The sequence below is a fragment of the Halichoerus grypus genome, chromosome 2, assembly GCF_964656455.1.
Source record: "Halichoerus grypus chromosome 2, mHalGry1.hap1.1, whole genome shotgun sequence".
In the NCBI taxonomy this organism is placed as follows: Eukaryota; Metazoa; Chordata; class Mammalia; order Carnivora; family Phocidae; genus Halichoerus; species Halichoerus grypus.
Genome location: NC_135713.1, coordinates 150,222,959 through 150,245,021, shown reverse-complemented (window position 1 = coordinate 150,245,021; position 22,063 = coordinate 150,222,959). Strand labels below are relative to the sequence as shown.

The window sequence follows — 22,063 nt, the reverse complement described above, 5'->3', positions numbered from 1 at the left end:
CGAGGACACCAGTGCGGACAAGGACAGCAGTGCGGACGAGGACACCAGTGCGGACGAGGACAGCAGTGCGGACGAGGACAGCTGTGCGGACAAGGACACCAGTGCAGACAAGGACACTGATGCGGACAAGGACACCAGTGCGGACAAGGACACCAGTGCGGACAAGGACATCAAAGGAGTAAAACCAAAGAGTGCTCTTGCACAAATGTCTGTCCTGAACTGAGAACTATGCTTAACGTGTCCCTCAGCCCGAGACCTGTCACCAACCTGCTGTGTGACCATAGGCAAGCCCCTTCACCTCTCTGGGCCTCAGTTCCCGTCTGTAAAGAAATAATTCTCAGAGGTCCTCCAGCCCTGCATTTTTATGCGCTAGGGTAATCGTGGGCCCCTTGGTAACGTAGCCACTGAAAGCGTTATGGAGTGGTAGGGCTTGCACCTTGAAGACGGGGGGGCTTTGGAAGTGGTAAAGGGAAGAAGGAGAGTTTTCAGGCCGGGGAAACACTGAAAGCAGGTCACGAAGACTTCGGCAGATGGCTATAGAAAGTCCAAGGGCTCGGCACATCAGGCGGGCTGTTGGCCTGGCTGTGCCCCGGCCTCCCTAGCCTGGTAGGGGGACCACGTGCAATCCAGCGGCCAGCTCAGAGACCTTCCAGTGCTCCCCGCCTCGTTATCCAGTTTCCAAATCGTGTCCTGCGAAAAACCCACAAACCCACCCATTCCTGCAGTCTCGCTGCCCTAGCCCCAGGCTCAGAGCCTGAACTCTGCTCTGGGCCATCCTTCTTCCTCCTCCCTGGAGGGCCCTTTCTGTACCTCAAGACGGACCGCATCGCTTCCGGACAGGTTGACCTTGCCTGGCCCCATGCCTCGGTTCCTCCTCTACCACCACCAGGCCAAGCTGGTCGGCCTCGCAGCTCCTACTCACCCTGCAAAGCCCCACTCGGGTGCCACCTCCTCTGAGCAACCCCGTCTACTTCCTCCTTCCCCAGACAGAATTAGCCAGCCCCCGTTTGTGCCCCCTGCACCGCGATCATGCCCGAGCCTTCTCGCTCCTCCCGCTGTGCTGTAACAGTCCTGGGTGCGACCCCGGGAGGCCCCCAAGGACCGAGTCTTTGCAGGTGTGCCCCTGCAAGGCAGATCCACGACTGTCCCCGCCTGCGCCGGCCCAGGGCCTGCTACCCACGCGGAGTGTCGAGTTCATTCGGCTGGGTCTAATTTCTGTTTGGTAAATAATGGTTCTTCCTTTCTATTCCCCACAGAAAACGAGTGGTTGCTTTTCTTCGTTTTTGGAAGCCCTGCCTACCACACAGCTGCTCTGGACATCCGCTTCCTCGATGGACGAAGACAGCCAACCGACCCAGCCCCAAGACCAGAGCTGCTGGGCCAATCTGCCCGACGTGTGCCTGCGTCGTGTCTTCTGGTGGCTGGGAGACAGGGACCGGTCCAGAGCCGCCCTGGTCTGCAGAAAGTGGAACCAGATGATGTTCTCGGCTGACCTCTGGCGATATAGGACCATCACGTTCAGCGGGAGGCCCTCCAGGGTACACGCGTCCGAATTCGAGTCAGCTCTTTGGTACGTCAAGAAGTTTGGTCGTTATCTGGAGCACCTGGAGATCAAATTTCTGAACCCTTACAATGCCGTTCTGACCAAGAAGTTCCAGGTCACCATGCGAGGCCTCCTGTCATGTCTAGGCAAGAGCAACAACCGTCTGAAATCTCTGTCCGTCCAGCACCTGGAGCTGGACCGCCTGGTCTGGAGGAACAGCATCCGGAGCTCCTTCATCAAAAGCTTGAGCTTCTTCTTAAAGAAAGTGGGCAAGCACCTGGACCACCTCAACCTGAAGGGGGCCCGGCTGACCGTGGAGCAGGGCTGCGTGGTGCTCAACTCCCTGAGCTACTTGCGAAGCGAGAGCATGGTGTCGCAGCTCCACATCGAGGACTACTTCAGCCACCACCTGGCCGTGTACAGCAGTGCCCAGTTCAACAGGACCATGGCCACGTTCCACAGCCTGGCGTCCCTGACGCTCAACTACAACTGCATCTCGGACGAGCTGCTCGAGAACCTGTGTGAGAACAACGCTGGGACCCTCTGGACCATGAACATCAAATGCCACATCCACGACCCCCACGGGCAGGTCATCTGGGGCATGTCCTGGGCCAAGCTGGCTAGGCACGCCACCAACCTGAAGGTGAACTTCTTCTTTGAGCGGGTCATGAAGTACGAGCGCCTGGTCCGGATCCTCTTGCAGGAGATCCCGGTCCGGAGCCTCAGCCTGAGGAGCTGCTACTTCAGTGACCCCGACTGGTCGATGAGGCCCACGCTCACAGATCTCCTGCCCACGTTCCGGCACACTCTGCAGGTGGGTGGGGCCCGAGGGCCGGGAGGCTGGTGGGGAGTGGCCACCGCTCAGGTCACCGGCTTCCCCGGGGAGAGGCTCCCGGCGGGGCCGGCACGCACTGGGTCCACCTGAGGTTCTGGGAAATGCTACCAGGCTAAAAGAGCAGCGTCCCCTGGCCCCCCAGGATCACGGCGGGTGACGGCAGCTCACTTCTCCGCGTGGAACACAGGGAGTCTCTGGTTGGCTGCCAACCAAGGAAAGCCCCTATGTGCCCCCTCTGAGCAAGAAGGGGCCTCCACGGGGGACAGCAGGCCCCCCCACCTCCCAGCAGCACAGGAAACAGTGAGTCCAAACCAGACAGACGGAGTCACTGAGGAGTGCCGAGGGGTGGGCTGTTCTCTAACCGGCCAGCTTCCCCATCTATAAAATCAGGATCGTTTTGTCCCTCCCAAGGGCCGCACAGAAGGCTGGGGGATTGATATCCGTTGCTACAAATACCACCAGCAGGGGCCTCGAGGGGCGGTGGCTGGCCAGGTGCCCGGCCAGTTGGCCGTGGGGCTGGGACCAGCGCCGTGGTCTCTGAACCCCAGATGCATCTTGCCAAGTTGGATGGAGTCACCCGCATGTCCCCGTCTCTTCCCTGCGGCCCGGGGACCCCCGTCAGCCGGGCCATGGGGCTGCAGCAGAATGACCCAGCCGGTCCCAGCATCTCCGCCCACCCGTCTCCCCTCTGGTGCTTTTCCAGAAACTGACGTTCGAGTTCAACAACAACCACGAGTCCCTGGACGAGGAGCTGCACCTCCTGGTCTTGTCCTGCAGGAAGCTGTTCTACTTCAAGATCTGGGCTTTCCTGGACGTCAAGTTTGTGGAGCGGATCCTGAAGAGTCAGGAGGAAGGGCAGTGCTCCCTGCGCACTCTCAAGGTAGGCCCCCGGCTCCCGGGCCTAGCACAGGCGGCGGGTGGTGCATCTGCTCCCGCCGGGGTCAGGCGTGCGGCCGGGCGGCGCGTCCCCCTCGTGTGTGCCTGGGGGTTCACTTCACGGGAGGGAACCCGGAGCTCCCTTCCTCAGCGGCTGGGTTTGGGCTGGCTCTGCATGTCCCGGGCTGGGATGGGCGCGGTGCGGCGAGGCGCAGCCCCACTGTGTGTGCTCTCTGTGCCGGCGCAGGTGAGAATTTACACAAACAGGTACGAGACCAACGACGAGGACAGGGCGCTGCGCGAGATCCATAGGAAGTACAGAAAGCTCATCGACGCAGAGCTCAACTACTTCGTCATCGCGTACCCCATGATGTAGGAGCGCTCTGCGAGGGAGTCCCCGGCGCCCCACCCCTCCCCCGTCCTCCTGGCTCTGTTTTGCCAGTTCCACCCCAGCTGATGCCCCGAGGCTGGGACCGCTGGTGGTGGGACCTTAAAGTGCTATCTTTACCAACGACCCAGGGCTGGTCTCTCCTCTGTCCTGTGGCTTTGCTCTTTCACACCCTCCCTCAGGCACTCGGAGTCGTCCCTCACCACCTCACCCCCAGCACACAGCTGGGGGCAAATGCCCGGTGTCCCTGGGGACCTGTGGGAGCCCCCCCCCGCCCACTCCGCTCCCCGATGGAAGTGTGCCCGCAAGTCCTCCAAGAGGGGGGACGTTCCTGCTTGTCCACGCAGCCTGCTCCGAGCCAGAAGGAGCTCCTGACTCCCATGTGGTGGTCTCCCATGTGATGTCTTGTTGTTAAAATAGTTTGACCCGTGGATCCCGACCACAGGTCTGGAGGACACGGAGACTCCCCCGACCGGGGAGTGGCAGCAGGACCCAGCGCAGGCGAATCCTCTGGGAAAATGCCGCGCACACGAGGTCTGTGAACCCAGTGGTAGATGGAGACAGCCACGGACCTGTGACCTCCGTGGGCCACAGCCTCCTGTTCATGCCCATCCTTTTCCCACGTGCCGCACCCGGCTGTGGGTCTGCAAAGAGCACCAGGTTCTGGGAGGAAACACGCAGAACTTCGGCATGACCTTGACCCCGTTGATGAGCAGGACCTGCATTCTGCCGCCCTCGTGCCTCCTCCAGGCTGCTGGGGGGAGGGGAAGCAGCCCTGGGGACAGATGGGGGCCACTTCCTCTGAATTTCCAGCCGGGTAAGGAAAGGGGGACCATGGTCCCCAGAGGTGCTACACCATTACCGACAGGCAAAGTTACAACCAAAGGGCAGTTCTTGTTTTTGAAAAGACTCTCAGGGGCCTTTGACTCCGGGCTGAAGGGTCCTGAAACCACGCTGATTGCTGTGACCCCGAGTTCTGTGCCCCATTCAGGCCTTAGCTGCTAAGGTCCCTAACACACAAATAAAGCTGGGATGGGGTCCTGGACACTGAACCTAAGTGTCAACGGCCACATTTGTCCCTTGGGTGCGTATCGGCCTCCCTGGGAGCCAGCTTCTCTGTTGCACGTGGAGAAGGGACCGCACGCCCCACGGAGTCTGCCTCGGGGAATGGTGATTTAATACGTGTTCCTCCGTACATAAGCCTGCCCCTGGGTGTTCCACAGATGGTGGCTTTTGTGGTGTTTAATGAGGAAACAGCCTCAGAAAAGGGGGGCGGCTTTCCGGGGGTCACGCAGGTCCCTGGTTCAGCACCGGGACTCTCCCTCCCGCCCCAGCGCTGATGCGGCACGCTCCGTGTGTGCGGGGTGTGGGGCACAGCCTCCCTGAACCCCCACAACGGCTCTGGCAGGTGGAGACTGTCCCCCCCTTTCAGCACTAAGAAAACGGGGCTTAGCAAGGCAAACCCGCCCAAGGTCAGTCGCTCGGGAAGTGCGAGAAGCGTGTCAAAGCCACCCCGAGTCCACGGCCATTCTCTTAATGACCGCTGACCGCCTCCCACGGCAAGGAGATTTGGAGTCGGTTCTGCAACTGTGTGAAGCGCAAGAGCGCTCGGAAGAATCCTGAAAACCTCCATTTACTATGTTTAGCTTAGAAATGCTGCGGTGTGAGATGGAGTTCTCAAGAACCAAGCTTTCTGAGTAAAACAGATATGAATACAACCTTTATGACCTTGGTAGAAAGACGGATGTCACTGTCCCAGAAAAAATGTCACCCAGTGTAACCTGATAGAAACAATCTTTCATAAACACAAACACCCCTCTTGGTGGGTGCCTCCCCCTTCCTGCCTCCCGCCCAGACACGCCCCAGAGAGGGCGCTCACGGAAACTTCCGCTCACTGGCCGAGCATCGCGGTGTGAGAAATCTGCCTGGCTTCCCTGGGTGGTGCTTGGATAATTCATCTGGTTCCCATTCCTCCACATTTGGAAAAGTACAGGTTGGAAAAAACCCAGCCTGGGCCCAAACCCACCCACTCGCTGTTTGTTGAGTGACTGAAGACCTTGTCGAGGTGTGATTCCACCTTTGTTTGCGGCAACTCATTTCAAAGTCCTGTTTTGTCTTGGCCCATCTTACGAGCGATAAGACATGTCCTTTAAGCAGCAAGAACACGCCCCAATGTCACGGACACCACGCACAACTGATGCGGCCAAGCCTACCGTGTCCCCTCAGACCACAGGCTTGCTAGCCAGGCTTCATTTGTCTTCCCAGTGGGGCAGCTGAAGCTCTGGGAGGCAGACGAACCTGTCGGGGCCACACCCCAGGCAAATCCGAACCAGGGGGAGCCACCGAGCCCCCCCAGAGCTGTGTCCACAAGAAGGGTTTCCCACAGAGTCCTCACGCCCTGCTGGCCTCATCCCCAGGGACAGGCCCCATAATCCTGCAAAATCCCACAATCAGCACAAACTCGGATCTGTCTTCTAAGCTGGGGAGGGGCACTGGGAGCCCCCTAAGCTAGAGCAGAAGAGCACCCAGCGACGTCCCCAGGTCGTCGGCCTGAGAGGGCTGCATATTTGCTCAGCACCCGGAGGTGATGCTCAGCACCCGGAGGTGACACTCAGCACCCGGGAGGTGACCCTCAGCACACGGGAGGTGACGCTCAGCACCCGGAGGTGACGCTCAGCACACGGGAGGTGACGCTCAGCACCCGGAGGTGACGCTCAGCACACGGGAGGTGACGCTCAGCACCCGAGGTGACGCTCAGCACCTTGGTGGGCAGCACAGCTTGGCGTGAAGCTGATGCCCTCAGCCTCGGAGATGGCCTCTGCGCCCCAGGTTAGGGGCACCCCTTGCTGACAGCACAGACTGACTTAGGAAACCTCCTGGGAGTGGGTCCCACGTCTGAGACTGTCTGTGCCTCAAGACACCACGAGTGCAGCTGGGTGGCCAGACACAGAGACCATCAAAGACGGGAAGGGGTCTGGGCCATTCGGCCAACTGTCCCTTTACAGGTGACCCTAGGAGTGGGAGGAGCTGGGCCGACCCCAGGCGCAGGTCACCCCTAAGCAGGGGAGCCGAATGTTAGCACAGAGCATCGCGGCGGCTCCACAGGAGGGCCTGTGGAAGGTGCCCCTTGGACGTCAGGAGGAGTGAGGGCTTGGCCACAGCCTCCCTGGGACAGCGGCGGGGCGGGAGGCCGTGGGGGTGCAGAACCGCCCCCATGGTTGGGCATGGACGCGAAATGCAGCCCCAGCTGCGGCTACCGCTTCGCAGAAATGACTGTGCCCACGGCTCGCTCAGCCCCACGGAGCCCCACGGAGCCCCACGGGCTGGGCGTGACGGGAACCTCAACCCAGCTCTGTCTCCAGAGCTCCAACCACTGACCTGAATCTGCGGCAGGAATGGGAGGATGTTTTTCTCTTTGACTTTACTGTTACTTGAGAATGGAGAAAGAAAAATACTCCCAGGGATTATTAATCGACCTGGAGACCAACACCTCTCTGTTTACACTCAGGAGGGAAAACAATAGCCGAAATCCTCCCCGTGTCCTCCTGGTGCTAAAGGAGGCCCCTCCCTGTCTCCCTCCGTGGCAGCCGCCAGGACCCACCTGCCCTGAGCGGCCCCCACCCTGCAGCTGACACGGGCCCACAGGTGCCCCCGCCAACCGGTGAACCAGGAGCATCCCTGCCCCCCCGTACCCCACGACCCCAGACTACAGCCGCCTGGCCCACCAGCTCCTCGGGCCCCACCGCTCGGCTGACTTCCTGGGGGCTGGATGGCCCTCTGGCCCCGTGTGTCCTCTTCACGTCTCCCAGCAGAAAGGAGCCCAGAGACACCTGCAGGTGCCGGGCAGGCTCTCAGGGGCTCTGGGGTCAGGGCTCCCATCTGCTCTCTGTAAGACTCGAAGGGGGGTCTGAGTCAGCAGCGCCCCCGTGGTCTCCCAGGGGAGAGGAATCGGGAGAGCCAAGGGGTATCTGGTGCCTGTGACGAGGAAGATGGGCGAGTCTCCAGAGGGGCTCCAGACCCGCACTCGGAGGAATGTGAAGGAAGGGTCCTGGACTGCCCCCGCCCCCCGCAAGTCCGTCATGTGGAGGAATGGCCTGCGCGGACAGACGCGGTGATATGCGGGGACGTAGCTCAAGCCAGCACTGCCCACCAGCAGCGCAGAGCCATCCCCCCAAACCCCCAAGCCCTGCCTGCAGTCGGCCTCCCTGAAATGAGAGTTCTGTGCCCGATTGTGACACGGTTTACTCAGCGTCTGCCCCATGCATGCTGTCAGCAGATGGCGTCGGGGCGGAGGCCCCCGGCCCACTCGCCCTGGTCGCCCCCGTCCCGCAGGGGGATGGACTTCCTCATGTGCATGCACAGCACCTCGTCGATGTAGATGGTGTTCTCCTTGACCTGGATCTCCTCCTGCAGGACCAGCTGCCTGCGATTCAGGCCCTTCAGCTCCACCTGAGCCCGGGCTAAGGCTTCCTTCAGTCTGGGGAGAGGGGGCACAGGATTGCGACTCCCCTCTCTGCGTCGTGCTCTCCAGGGGAAGCCAACGGACACGTGCCCCCTCCCTCCCCTCCAGACGGAGACTTCAAATCCGTGGCCCCGGGCAGAAAATCCCAAGAACCACCAACATTTAAAACACGCTGACTTTGACCTAAACATCTGGGCTGGGGCTCTAGAAAAGTGTAAACTTCAGGACACGTTTTCGGCGTGGCTGCCTTTAGTGAAGCCCGCCCTGGGGAGAGGGGCCCGAGCGCCCAGCAGGCTCCCCCGCACGCGCTGCCCGCCTACCTGGCCACGTTGTGGGCAATCTCCCCGACCTCCCTGAGCAGCCGGTACTGGGCCACGTCGCGGCACAGCTCCACGTTAGGCCGGTGCGTTCTGGTCTCCAGGCGTGTGTGAACCACCTTGGCGGGCCCTTCTTGGTCAAGGATGGCCTTTTCCAGAACTGTGATGTTCTTCTCCTGGCAAGCAATCTCCTCCATGACCTTGCGGAAGGGTTGGAGGAGGTGAAGGCTGGTGGCGCTCACGCTCAGGTCTGTTGTGATCCCCAGCAGGACCCCACAACGCGCCTGACCTCTCCTCCCTGCAGCCGCGACTGCCGATGGGCGAGGGGCCGCACCGCCCTCGGAACCTCGCAGGTGGAATGGACCTGACTGGCCATTGTGGCATCGTCCCCTCCCGGGGGCTGGGTTCCCTGGAAGCCGCCCGCCGGCCCGAGTTCTGCCCCTAGAAGCCTGAAGAGACCATACGCGCAGTTTCTGGGGTTTCTCTGATGGTGGCTTTGTGCACAGAAAAGATCACTTAGAAATTACTTGGGCCTTTAGATTAATATTTAACTAGCTTAAAATTTAATTTCTTCTTTAAGCTTTTTTAGTTTTAACTTTGCATCATGGAAATTTCCAGACACACACAGAAGTAGAGAGGATAATGACCCTCGTGTGCCCCTCATCAATGCAATCAACGATCAATACACAGCCAGTTCTCTCCATTCCAACCCTGCCCATCGGCTCAATTATGTCAAAGCAAATCCCAGATATTATTAGTCTTGAATTGTAGAGTATGTGTTTTTAAAATAGAAGGTCTCTTTTTTCTTTTAACGTAACTACAGTATCTTTATTACACCCAAAAAATAAATCTTTACTATCATGTAATATCTTACAGTATTCAAATTTCCCTGATTGTCCCATATTTTTTTTTAAGAGTTGGTTTGTTCGAATTAGAATCCAAATGAGACCCACACGTTGCATTTGGTTTTCTAATATTTCATAAGCTTTTTTTTTTTTTTAAGATTTTGTTTATTTGAGTGAGCAAGCACCAGGGAAGGTAGGCAGAGGGAGAGAGAGAAGCAGACTCCACGCTGAGCGTAGAGCCCCGTTTGGGGCTTGATCTCACGACCCTGAGAGCACAACTGGAGCCAAAATCAAGAGTCGGCCGCCTAACCACCTGAGCCACCCAGGGGACCCTCTCCTAAGCCTTTCTTACGTTCAGTGCCCAGATGTAATACTACTTGTAAACTTAAATGTTCATGATCACTCTAAGTTAATTTTGACTAATAGTTGCTCCCACTTCAAACTTAGTTAAAATCCTTTAAACATATATTTTAAGCAGCATTTATAAATGTGATGTATAACTCTTCATAAATGCTTGCATTGTCCTGGGGTGCCTGGGTGGCTCAATCAGTTGAGCATCTGACTCTTGATTTCAGCTCAGGTCATGATCTCAGGGTCCTGGGAGGGAGCCCCGTGACATGATGGTGGGCTCCACACTCAGCTGGGAGTCTGCTTGTCCCTCTGCCCCCCCCAATAAATCAAATCTGTAAAAAAAAAATGCTTGCATTGTCTTAACAAACAAAGCCAATGGAGCCCTTAAAAAATGGTGTCAATTGGACAAACCAGTGAAAATGATGACTCTTAGCTTCTCATAAACATGTCAGCCCTGTCTTCAAACTTAACAAAATGCTAACTTGAAATCATAGGCAGAAATCAATTACTCAACTATGTATTTTAAGTGATAATTTTTTAAAAGCAGCCTACATTCCCTTAAGTTGTACAAATACTTAAAATACCCAAAATACAGAATCTTTAAAACAAAATTACTATTACTATGGGTTAGCTTGGGAATCAGCAGTCTGGCCAAATCCAATCTGCTGACTGTTTTTGTACGGACTGTGAAATTAAAAAAGAAATCTTCATTAATAGACTATTTCTCAGAGCAGCTTTAGGGTTTCGGCGAAGCTGAGCGGCGAATCCAGAGTCATGCACCCTCCCTCCCTGGATGCGGGTTCGCTCTGTTATTAACATCTGGGGTCAGTGTGGGGCTTCTGTTACAGTGGGTGAACCAACACCAACACGGTATTAACTGAAGTCCATGGCTGACGTCAGGGCTCACTGCTTGTGTGGACATCCTGTGGGTTTGGGACATGCACAGTGTCACGCGGAGTGGCCTCACGGCCCTAAAGCCCCTCCCCCGACAACCATGGATCTCACTGTCTCGTCACAGCTTTTCCAGAATGTCTCATAGGTGGGATCACGCGGTACTGGCTTCAGATTGACCTCTTTCATTTAGCGATTGCATGTAAGGCTCCTCCACGTCTTTTTAGGGAGCTTGATGCCTTGTTTCTCTTTGTTGCTGAATAACGTTCCATTGTCTGGATGGACCACAGTTTCCTCATCCGTTCATTTACCGAAGGATGTCTTGGTTGCTTCCAAGTTTTGGCGATTATGAATAGATAATTCCATAACCATTCACATGCAGGGTTTTGTGTGGACATGAGTGTTTGGCACCTTTGGGTAAATACCCGGGAGTGAGACTGCTGGGTTGTATGCATATGTTCATAAGAGACCACCAAGATGCCTTCCCTGGTGGCTACACCATTCTGTACTCCCACCGGCCCGGAACGAGAGCCCCTACTGCACCATGTCCTCGCCAGCATCGGGCGCCATCGACGTGTTGGGTTTGCTGTAGGCGGGTGGAGGTATTGCCTTGTTTGAACGTGAGCTTCTCTGGTGACGTCCAAGCTTATTCACCATCGGCGCATCTCCTTTGGTGATGCATCTGTTCAGATCTTTTGCCTATTTTTTAATTGGCTTGTTTTCTTATTGTTGAGGGTTTTTAAAAGGATTTTATTTATTTGAGAGAGAGAGAATGACAGAGAGAGAGGGAACACAAGCAGAGGAGCAGCAGAGGGAGAGGGAGAAGCAGGCTCCCCACGGAGGAAGGAGCTCGATGCGGGACTCGATCCCAGGACCCCGGGATCATGACCTGAGCTGAAGACAGATGCTCAACTGACCGAGCCACCCAGGTGCCCCGAAACATAAGACATTTACAACAGAGTATCTCCTCACTGCAGAATTTCTTCACAAAAACGAAAATGAGGCACAAAGTAAGACTCCAAGTGGCTGTTCCGTCTGCCAAGCAAGGACAACCACCTGACAGTGAGTTCGTTCAGTTGGGATCGATGGCGGCAGCTGAGGGAGGGTGTCCAGAGAGTACCACCCTGTTGAAGACTATTAGTCTTTCTGCAGGAATTGCTGCTTGGGGAGTCAAGGATGTTGGAACACCAGTAGTCAATAAGAAACGTGGCACAGGATTGTGGACGAGTGTCCTGGCTCTTCATGAGCAGGCAGGTGCCTGATACTGCTCAGCTGTGCTTTATGCAGCGACTAAAGATTCAGCCTCTTGAGTGGTCACATTAAAACCGCCGGTGAGGGTATTTTCAAAAAGCTGAGAAAACACAAATTCAATGCAACCTGAAGCGGAATCTGCTAAGACGTGCTGACCCTGTTGACAGAACTTGTGGAAACACAAGCCACGTGGAGCCTCTGGGTGTCCTCACGAAGCACTTTGCAGAAAACATCTGCATCTGTAGCATGTTACGGAACCGGGAGCGCCAACAGTATGCTCCGTGAGCTCTCGTGGATTTGACCATCCTAAGTTCTGTGACTTTTTGTCAGAAACAGAAGCTGACTTTCCCAACTACTCAGCAATTCAGGGTTTCAGCGGTGGTGAAATTTTAATTAGCTCAGGACCAAGACTGAAATTCCTCTGAACAAGGACCATCCTCAGCCACTGTGATCAAATACTGAATGGCTTTAGAAATGAGCTAGATGGGAGTAGAGTCTAGCAATTCCACAAAGACCTCCTAAGCGACGGGTCCATTCCGTTAAACCCTACGCTTACATACTGCTCTTCTTGGGCAGAGCTGGTCTGAACGAAAAGACGTTTTCAAAGATGAAATGTGTAGAAGTCTCATTACAGATCAGGCTTCACATTTCCCATAGATTTTGATGGAAAACGCTAACTGTGAACCCCAACAAAGCAAGATATTGGTGCTCCTCCAAAGAGAATTACTTCCTTTTATTCAGTAAGCCTGTATTTCAAAAAACTAGACTCAATTATTATTATTTTATCTTCAGGGTTGGCAATGAGATGTTTGTGGATGTTTGTTTTCTTTCTTATTCTATAAACCCCATATAGAATTCCTTGATTTGGCCTCTTGGCCCACAAAGCCTAAAATAGTTGCTATCTGACCTTTATAGAGAAAGTGTGCTGTCCCCTAAAGATAACCTAAACCCTGGGTTAGATTAAACATTCCTTTTCTTAATTTTAAATCTTGCTGGGGCTAAAATATGCCCAATAAGGAAACAAATGTGCCTCCAAAGACGAAACGGGGTCACCCCACTGTTGCCTTGGGGGCTGGTCTTCTCAGCCTGCTGTCTCTTCTAGCCACAGGTTGACCAGAGAGAGGCTTTTCTCTAGAACCAGGACGGGGCCCCCACACGCTCCCTGACCCGGCTGCTCACAGAGCAAGGCCACCCACCCGGGCAGCACCACTCTCCATCGGCCGATTGGCCCGTAGGAGAGGGAACAGTCCCCATGTTAAGTCCTACTCTTCACCTTGACGGGACCCTGACTGATTTCCCCACTTGGTCTCTTCAACCACGACTCTTCTCAGTACGAGGACGATTGCAGATTAAATGTGGGCTAGCTCCTGTGGCGCGTGGGCTTTGGGGCCACTGTCTCTAGCCCACGCCTGCCAGAAACCTTCTCTGGGGCCCTCCCACAGCCGAGGAAGAGCGTCCCATCCCCGGGGCTGTGCCGGCGCCTGCAAGCCTAGCCCCAAACCAGACGGGCTGGAGTGCAAAATATACGTCGGGTTTTGAAGACTTGGTTTTTGGAAAAGAACGTAAACTGCGTCACTAACTCTGTACACTGATAACACGCTAAAGCAATATTCTTGATGCGTTGGGTTAAATAAAACATGTGCCTTTCCACCTTTGTGAAGGGCTGCTAGAGACGGTGAACGGCGCCCGGGGCTGCGTCCGATCCTCTGGGGCAGTGCTACCCGGCCGCCCCGATGTGCGCGGAGCCTGCCCGCCCCTCCTGCCCACATATCTGCTCCGGACCCACCACCCGTGCCCAGGACCCAGGGGTGCTGCCTTGTGGGGCTGCGATGGCTCACTACTCGGGAACCTTGCCAGCCCCCTGTTAAATAGGCAGCTTGAAACTGACCGTGGTGGACGTATTTCTACCACAGAAACCTGCAAATGCGAAAAATCAGAGCCTTGCGTTTTGAATTGTTTCCTGAGTGCTGGTTTACCAGCACGTCCCGGGGAACGGGGAGGCACAAGGAGCCAGAATCCCGAGCCGGCGGCGGGTGTGCGGAAACTGACTCAGGGAAATGCCAGGGTCACAGAGGTGGTCAACACCCTCCAGCCCGCGGCCATATCTCACGCAGGAGGAACTGAGGCCCAGAGTGGGCCAAGTCCCCTCCGGTCCCCAGAAGCCCACGCCCTGCTGTGAAGACGGGGAGCTGTGAGCGCACCTCCCTCCTGGTCAACCCGCGAGCACAAGCCCGGAGGCCGGCAGCCCGGCCCGGCGGTCCCCCTCCAGGGCGCTCACCTTGGCCAGGTGGGTGGCCAGCTGGTCCCTGGCAGCCTTGGTCTCCTTCAGCCCGTTCCTGAACGCCGTGTCCACCACGTCGCACTGCCTGCGCAGGTCGTTGGCCGTCTGCGACAGGATCCGGTCCACCAGGGCCTTCAGCGCCAGCGAGTTGTTCCTCTGCCTGTCGGCCTTCTCCACGTTGCTGTTGGAGAAGTCCAGCCAGTCTTCCAGACTCACGGAGCTGCAAGGGAAGCCACGCGGTCCCTCACAGCGTGTCTGGGCTGTGGAGGAGAGGGGGTCCCGGAAATCTGCGCTGGTGCTGAGCTTTATCTCCTAGGCCAGGTGCCGGACACGTGGGCACCCCGGGCGGGGACCCGCCTTCTGGTCCACACAGCTGTGCCATCTCCCCACCGAGTGGTGGCCAAACTCAGGTCGCTCCCCACAAACGCAAATGAGAGATGCCGCTGGGATCGGGGGAGGACAAGGCCGGCGTGTCCTGGGCGCTCTGCGGGACCACCGCCCGCCGTGGGAGAAGCCAGTGCCTGGCAGCACCGTGGTCAGAGGAGAGGCTCGCGCACCAGGCTGCCCCTCGCCTGGTCAGCGTGGTCGGGGGTCAGTGGAGCCTCAGACGGGCCCGCAGCCTGGCCACCCCAGCCTGACCTGACCCGACCTGACCGGGGGATGCGAGCGGGGACGCGAGCAGGGCGCCCGCAGGAACCCCAGATAATAAGTGCACGTCACGTTAAGCTGCTGCTTTTCGGATAACAGATTACACAGCAAACGTAAGGACGGTGGTGATAAGTCGTCAGACCAGGTGGCTGCAACTGTGCACCTTCCTCCAGGTATGCAGACACGCCCCAACACGGGTTGTCTCTGCGGGTATGCCGTGGGAAGGGGAGCCTGGGGAACTATCAGCCTGCCCTCGGGACGTCTGAAAGCAGAACAGGCAGACGAACCAATTCTCACCATTTATAGGGATTTGACATCAGACGCTCCCAAAGCGGGACCACGGGCCGCTCAGCACCGCGTCAGAATGACCCTCGGGCCGCCCTCTGCCAGGGACACGGGGCCCCATTCACTGTGGCTGGACCCTCACGGCCAGGGACGGGGGCCCACTCACCGTGGCTGGACCCTCACGGCCAGGGACGGGGGCCCCACTCACCGTGGCTGGACCCTCACGGCCAGGGACGGGGGCCCACTCACCGTGGCTGGACCCTCACGGCCAGGGACACGGGGCCCCACTCACTGTGGCTGGACCCTCACGGCCAGGGACGGGGGCCCACTCACCGTGGCTGGACCCTCACGGCCAGGGACACGGGGCCCCACTCACTGTGGCTGGACCCTCATGGCCAGGGACACAGGGCCCCACTCACCGTGGCTGGACCCTCAGGGCCAGGGACACGGGGCCCCACTCACTGTGGCTGGACCCTCATGGCCAGGGACACAGGGCCCCACTCACCGTGGCTGAACCCTCACAGCCAGGGACGGGGGCCCCACTCACTTTGGCTCCACCCTCACAGCCTTCTCCGAGTAGTGGATATTCGGGGAGTTGTTGTTGAGGGAGAGGCAGATGTCGTCAATGGTCAGGGCCACAAACTTGTCCTTCAAGTCCTTCTCCAGGTTGTACCTGGCCGAGCGGTTCAGCCTGAAGGACAGAGGAGGTGGGGTCTCCCACTGCAGTGCCGGGCAGCCCCGCAGGTTCCCGGGGGCAACAAGCCAGCGCCGAGCCAGCACCGGGTCTGGTGTGGGACGCGGCACCTGCTCACCTCCGGCCCACCCCCGAGCACCACACACACTGCGGGCGCTGGGTGACGGCTTAACTAACCGGCCTGGATCTTCAAGACCCTGTTGATGGGAGCGGTCCGAGCTCTGGCAGGAAAGGGCTCCAGTTCACCATCGGGGTGAATCCACCCGTCCCCCCCACGGCCGGCGGGCGGCTGTCACGTGGGGCTCACGCCGCGTGTTGTGTTCCCACCCAGCCTCCTTCTGGGACGCGCCGCGGGGAACTGCACCTGATCTGCTCGGACACCTCCTCCAGGGTGCGGGTTAGAAGAGCCATCACCCCGCGGATGACCTCGGCCTCCTTCACAAGCTCCTGTTCCACCTCATCGCGCACCAGGTCAATGCCCACCCGCTTCTCCCTGGCCAAGGGGAAGGGGCCGGTCATCGAGCGCACGCAGGGGTGCTCGAGCCACGTAGAGCTACCTGGACAATGGGTTAGAGTATGACCTGACCCGTCTGGATGGCGTGGTCAGGGATGTGCATGAGTCAGTATCTGTGAGACTTCAAAATACCCAAAACCCAAGGAAGCAAGATCCATCGGCCCCTGGTCACCTGGTCAGAAAAACGCCAGATGCACTTTTCCCCTCCATTTGGCCATGATTCTGGAAGACTTTTCCTTCTAATCTGTTCATTGGAAATGTCCTTTTGATTTAGAATTGTGAAGACATGTGTCTCTTTCCTGGAAACAGGACCTCGTCCTGATTTTTGCCAAGGGTTTGAACCCAGAAACGTGCTCTACCATGAAACAACAATGCAACGTCCACATCCCCCTGGGGCGGGCACTCACAACATGTCGGGCACCGGACGTGGAGGGGCCTGTGTCGGGGCTGTGACCGCGAACGGGTGGGGACCTGAGTGCCTCCCCCCGAGCAGAGAGCATCGCCCGCTCACAGGACTTCAAGGAGGGAAATGACGATAAAAAGGTACGTTTGCACGGGGCTCTCTGGGTTACAAAGTTCTTCCGTGGGGCTCTGCGTACTGGCACAGCTTATCCTCTAGGAACTGGACCCGCTCTGCCTGTCCAAAACAGAGACACTCAGTTCCCAGTTTCTGCTGGTGTGGCCCTGTGACTAAGCTCCGGTCAATGGGCTGCACGGGCAAATGGGGAACACCAAACCCTAATTATTCCTACTTGCTGGAGCATGGATGGAATGGCTGGAGCTCTGGCTGCCGTCTGGAGTGACGAGGTCGCCTGGGGGCGTGAACCCATGTGGCAGAGCCCTGAGACCCACACCATGCCAGCCCCACACTGACTTCCTCCAGACTCCCTAACCCCGAGAGAGAAAGAACAGCCCTACTTAAATTCAGTGTTATTTTACAGTTTTCTGAGTCTCTGCAGCCAAACCTAGTCCTAACTTAACATTTAAAGTAAGGTAGTGAAGAGCTCCTTCCCTGCCCAGCATGGCGGGCTCCGGAGAACACGCACTCGCCGGCCTCGTTGGAACCCAGCCCCCAGCGCAGCTGGATTCTACCCCCAGCACCGGGTCCCCCATGACAGCGACTCCCACCTGTATTCCAGGCACATCTGGGTGATATGCAGGGGCTCCTTCATGCTCTCCAGTGCGTTCACCAGTCTGGTCTGGTACGTGAGCAGGTCCTCCGTGACGTACACCAGCTGCTCGAGCTTGTCATCCTGCTCCTTCTTCCAGAACCTGACCTCCTCGAGTCTCTGTTCTAAGGCACACAGAGAAAGCACACGGCGTTACACGTGGGTCAGTCCACTCCGGGCGCCGCCAGCTCTGGGATCAGAAATGTAAAGACCATCCTCAAACTACCCCAGCCGTGTTCTTCGCTGCCTGGCTCCCCTTTCCACCTTGTAAGTGTTGATTAGGGGAGGGCAGGGTGGGGGCAGCAGGAGGGAGGGAAGGAATCTCTTCTTACAAGGTCAACATCCAATTAACGCAAACATCGTCCACACTGGTTGACTTTAATTCTTTAACATCTGCTGTTTTTAATACCTTTTAATTTTATCAAAGATCTAGATGTATGTTGTTTGAAAAGTCGACCAGCGCCAGTGTTGCAGTTCTCTGACCCGTCCCCACCCACTCCCGCTTTCTGGGAGCAGTGCATTTTTTTTTTTTTTAAGATTTATTTATTTATTTTAGAGGTGGGGGGGGAGGGAGGGGCAGAGGGAGAGAGAATCGCAAGCAGACTCCCCACTGAGCACAGAGCCCAACACAGGGCTCGAGCCCACGACCCTGAGATCATGACCTGAGCCGAAATCAAGAGTCCAATGCTCAGCCACCCAGGCGCCCCGGGAGCAATCACTTTTTAAATGCTTTCAGAATTTCTCCTGGAATTTGCTCACACTGCTACTTACTCATGATCAGTTTAAATGATATCTACCAATTTCCTGTGACTGGAAGCCAGGATTTGCTCTCGGACGACACGCTCCCGTTCCTCGGTCTTCCCCGTAGGGCTGCGTGCCGTTTTGTCACGGAACAGCTCCACGCTTGTTTGTAAGACCATAAATGCGTAAACGCGATATGCACCTGAGCCGCGTGGTGCACGACAGTCAATTTCTCCTCATGTACAGTTTTCTGTTGGTTTTTGGAGGGGCTGGTAGTCATGTTTTTGTTTCACTTTCCAGAGACTCATGACTAATGTTTCCTCGGACTTTCTGACAGAACTACAAACACACCCCAGCATTTTCAGCCCCATCAAGGAACCCGCTGGGTTTGCTTCTTCCCAGGACCTCTGCCCTGGAGCGCTTTCTCCTCCCGCCCTCCCTCCTGCTGGCTGGTGCTGGTCCTGGTTCCAGAACCCCTCACCCTGCACCTGCCACCACCCCCTTCCTAGCTGTCACCTGTTCCTTCCCTCCCCCTCCACCTGCTGAAGCACGCCCTCCTCAGAGACGGGGGCACGCAAGGTGAAAGCCTGAGGTCTGAAAATGCCTTCATTCTACCTTCATTGTTTTGACTTTCGCTACGTGTCGATTTCTAGGTTGTAGGTGATTTTAATTTAGAATTTTGATGACGTGGCTTCATGTCCTCTAGTCTCCAGAGTTCCCGTGGAGAATTCCCGATTCTCTGTGTGACCCCAAAGGCTTTCAGGCGTCTCTTCCCTGTTTTCCTAGTGTCAGCAGCACTCAATCATTATGCCAGAAGCTGGAAACAGACCCTTTGGCTCTAGGGGATTTCCTAGGATTCCTCCGCAGACGGTTTCCTCTCTTCCTCTTTTCTGCACCCCTCTGGAATCCCTGTTAGATAAGGAGCCTCCCTGTGGGTCCCCTAATTCTTACCCTTCCTCTCCTATTATCCATCCACCTGTCTTTTTTTCTCTACTTCCTGGAGATTCTTCAACTTTCTCTTTCAACCCTTCTTTTGATTTTTACAAACGTGCTCTCACGTTTTTAATTCCCAAGGATGCTTTCTTATTCCCTGAGTGTTCTTTTTCAAGATTCTCTTGTTTCCTAGATGCAGTGTCTTCTCCAAATTTCCTGAATATTTTATGGCGTATTTTTTTCTTTTGCCTTGTGTGTGTGTGTGTGTCTGTCTGTCTGGGTGTCTGTCATGCTAGAGGTGCTCCTCAAGTGTCTCTGACCCTCACCTGATTATATTTGAGGCTACAAGGCTAACGTGCTAACTGGGACCTCTTTCTGCAGGGTCTGGGTTTGCACTTCATTGTCCAGAGAGATCGGGCAGCCCAGGCATCTCTTAGATGCTCAGTAAGTGCATCAAATCCATAAGAAAACGAACAATGGAGCCTGGAAAGCAGGCTGGGTTACCATCCTCTGTCTGTCTTAGGGCAGTGAGCTTAAAGACAGAACCTGAAAAATGCACGTTTTCCCCCAGCACTTCAAGACACTCCACTGCCCCTCCTGACCACGGAACACAGACGGCGGCGTGGCTACACCTCGCTGTGGCATCCGGGCTGGGGCGCAAATGTCGCAAGTGGGGCATCTTACCTAGTTTCTTTTCTACATCGCTTTGAGACTTCCTTGTGGTCTTTTCAATCTCGTCCACAAGCCTCTGGCTCTCTGCCACCAATCGTTCGGACCGGGACCTCTGGGCCTCCGCTCTGTGGTACTGGCTCTTGTTAGCGATGTGCCACTCGGAGGGCAAGAACTTGGGTGGAGGTTGTAGTAGTTTGGCCATGTCGGTTTTCCAAAGTCCTGGTCACAAAGACATTTGTTTAGTTTCACCGAAAGCAACTGGTCTTTTTTTATGTCTGTTTTCACTCAAGTGTGATATGCACACCCACAGGTGCATGAACCATCATGTGTACACAAAATGAACCTATCTGTGTAGGCGGCACCCCGGCTCCCTTCTGGTCAGTGCCCTCTGCCCGCGCTCCCACAGTGCCACCACTAGGAATCAGTTTTGGTATTTTTGGACTTCGTGTAAATGGAATCGCCCCGTGTGTGCTCTCATATCTGACCCCCTCCACTCAACATCACGTCTGTGAGATTCGTCCCCGCTGCCCCTATAGCCACGGTCTTCAGGTTGGGGTCTCTGTGCGGACACTGACTACACCCCGCTCTCCTGTCTCTTCTACTGCGTATGGATATTTGGGTTCCGGGGCAGTGTTGCTCTCACATGTGTCTTTTGGTGACCACAAGGACTCATCAGAATGGCTGGGCCTAGGCAGTGTTCACTTTTAGGACATTCTGCGGACCGAGGAACCAGCCACATTTCCTCAAGATGAACACACGTGGCCTCTGTACACTCAGAGCTGGGTATGGGCCCCACTCAGCAGGTGATATGAACCCTCCGCAGGACAGAGAAAAGCCAGAAGGTGGCCTGCGGCGGGGGGTGGGGGGGGTGTGTGCCCACCTGCTCCCCACCACCGCCCCTGCTCCCCACCACCCCACCTGCTCCCCACCACCGCCCCTGCTCCCCACCGCCGCTCCTGCTCCCCACCACCGCCCCTGCTCCCACCACCGCCGCCCCTGCTCCCACCATCCCACCTGCTCCCCACCACCCCACCTGCTCCCGACCACCGCCGCCCCTGCTCCCCACCATCCCACCTGCTCCCCACCACCGACGCCCCTGCTCCCCACCATCCCACCTGCTCCCCACCATCCCACCTGCTCCCCACCGCCGCCCCTGCTCCCCACCGCCGCCCCTGCTCCCCACTGCCGCCCCTGCTCCCACCATCCCACCTGCTCCCCACCACCCCACCTGCTCCCGACCACCGCCACCCCTGCTCCCCACCATCCCACCTGCTCCCCACCGCCGCCCCTGCTCCCACCGCCGCCCCTGCTCCCCACCATCCCACCTGCTCCCCACCACCCCACCTGCTCCCCACCACCGCCGCCCCTGCTCCCCACCACCGCACCTGCTCCCGACCACCACCACCCCTGCTCCCCACCATCCCACCTGCTCCCCACCACCGCCCCTGCTCCCACCGCCGCCCCTGCTCCCACCACCGCCGCCCCTGCTCCCCACCATCCCACCTGCTCCCCACCACCCCACCTGCTCCCCACCACCGCACCTGCTCCCGACCACCACCACCCCTGCTCCCCACCATCCCACCTGCTCCCCACCACCGCCCCTGCTCCCACCGCCGCCCCTGCTCCCACCACCGCCCCTGCTCCCACCACCGCCGCCCCTGCTCCCCACCATCCCACCTGCTCCCCACCACCCCACCTGCTCCCGACCACCACCCCACCTGCTCTGCACGCAGCCCCCGGGGACAGCTGCCCGCCCACGGCCCTCAGGGCCCCCGCCTTCCCACAGCTCCCCGAGTCCCTCCGGGTGCGGGCTCAAAATGCACCCGAGCAGCCCCCGGGGAGATGGAGAGGAGGCCGGCGGGGGCTGGCACGGGGCTCAGGCCGGGGCGGGAGGTTGGGCGGCCTGCACTCACCGCGGCGCCTGCGGGAACCGCGGACCACACGTTCGCCAGCGGCTCCCGCACCCCACCAGCAGCTCCCGCAGAACCACCAGGTAAACGGCGCGTCTCCGTGGCAACCGGGGACGCGTCACCCGGGCGAAGGGGGCGGGGCCGCGGCCGGGCGGCTCTGCGCAGGCGCGACCCTGCGGCCTCGCGGCAGCCGGGGAGCTACACTGGGGGCACGGCGGTCCCCACCTCCCACGCCCGCGGGGGACACCAGGCAGACGACAGCGATCACGGCCCCGAGCGGGGCCCCGCGCCTAGCCCTGGCCCTGCCGCGGCGCCCCTGGTGCTCAGCGGGTTGGGCCTGGACACGGGACCACCAACCCGGCGCCGCGGGAGGAGGTGCGAGAGGCCCGGGGCGGCTGCGGTCGGGAGGGTCGGGGGTCAGGGGTCGGGGGTCGGGAGCAGCTTGTCCGGCTATGGA

At 57.7% G+C, this 22,063-nt stretch overlaps 2 protein-coding genes across 4 annotated transcripts in view; one reads left to right on the top strand and one right to left on the bottom strand.

Moving 5' to 3' along the window:
- Nucleotides 1–21,744, bottom strand: part of TEKT1 (tektin 1) — a 30,215-nt gene extending 8,471 nt beyond the window's left edge. The window contains exons 1-8 of one of the 3 annotated variants that reach the window (XR_004912864.2): nt 21,610–21,744; nt 19,709–19,915; nt 17,310–17,475; nt 16,032–16,160; nt 15,521–15,664; nt 14,038–14,260; nt 8,425–8,621; nt 8,008–8,119 (exon numbers count right to left, since the gene is read on the bottom strand). Coding sequence is in view for 2 of the 3 variants with exons in the window: in XM_036078408.2 (XP_035934301.1) it covers nt 7,912–8,119; nt 8,425–8,621; nt 14,038–14,260; nt 15,521–15,664; nt 16,032–16,160; nt 17,310–17,475; nt 19,709–19,898 (1,257 nt within the window). In the remaining variant the exon portion in view is untranslated. Of the gene's footprint in view, nt 1–7,848; nt 8,120–8,424; nt 8,622–14,037; nt 14,261–15,520; nt 15,665–16,031; nt 16,161–17,309; nt 17,476–19,708; nt 19,916–21,609 lie in introns of those variants that run through there. The other 2 variants (XM_036078408.2, XM_036078411.2) reach the window with 2 other exon arrangements.
- On the top strand, nt 980–6,139 carry FBXO39 (F-box protein 39). The gene is made up of 3 exons (XM_036078401.2): nt 980–2,357; nt 3,082–3,258; nt 3,502–6,139. Exons 1-3 carry the CDS (start codon nt 1,230–1,232, stop codon nt 3,628–3,630), a joined length of 1,434 nt encoding a protein of 477 aa, XP_035934294.1. The 5' UTR covers nt 980–1,229; the 3' UTR covers nt 3,631–6,139.
- Nucleotides 21,745–22,063: the final 319 nt, after the last annotated feature.

Coding starts and splice junctions, on each gene's coding strand:
- FBXO39 (XM_036078401.2), top strand. CDS start 1,230: ATGGTTCTTCCTTTCTATTCCCCACAGAAAACGAGTGGTTGCTTTTCT. Junction 2,358..3,081: donor CGTTCCGGCACACTCTGCAG/GTGGGTGGGGCC, acceptor GTGCTTTTCCAG/AAACTGACGTTCGAGTTCAA. Junction 3,259..3,501: donor GCTCCCTGCGCACTCTCAAG/GTAGGCCCCCGG, acceptor GTGCCGGCGCAG/GTGAGAATTTACACAAACAG.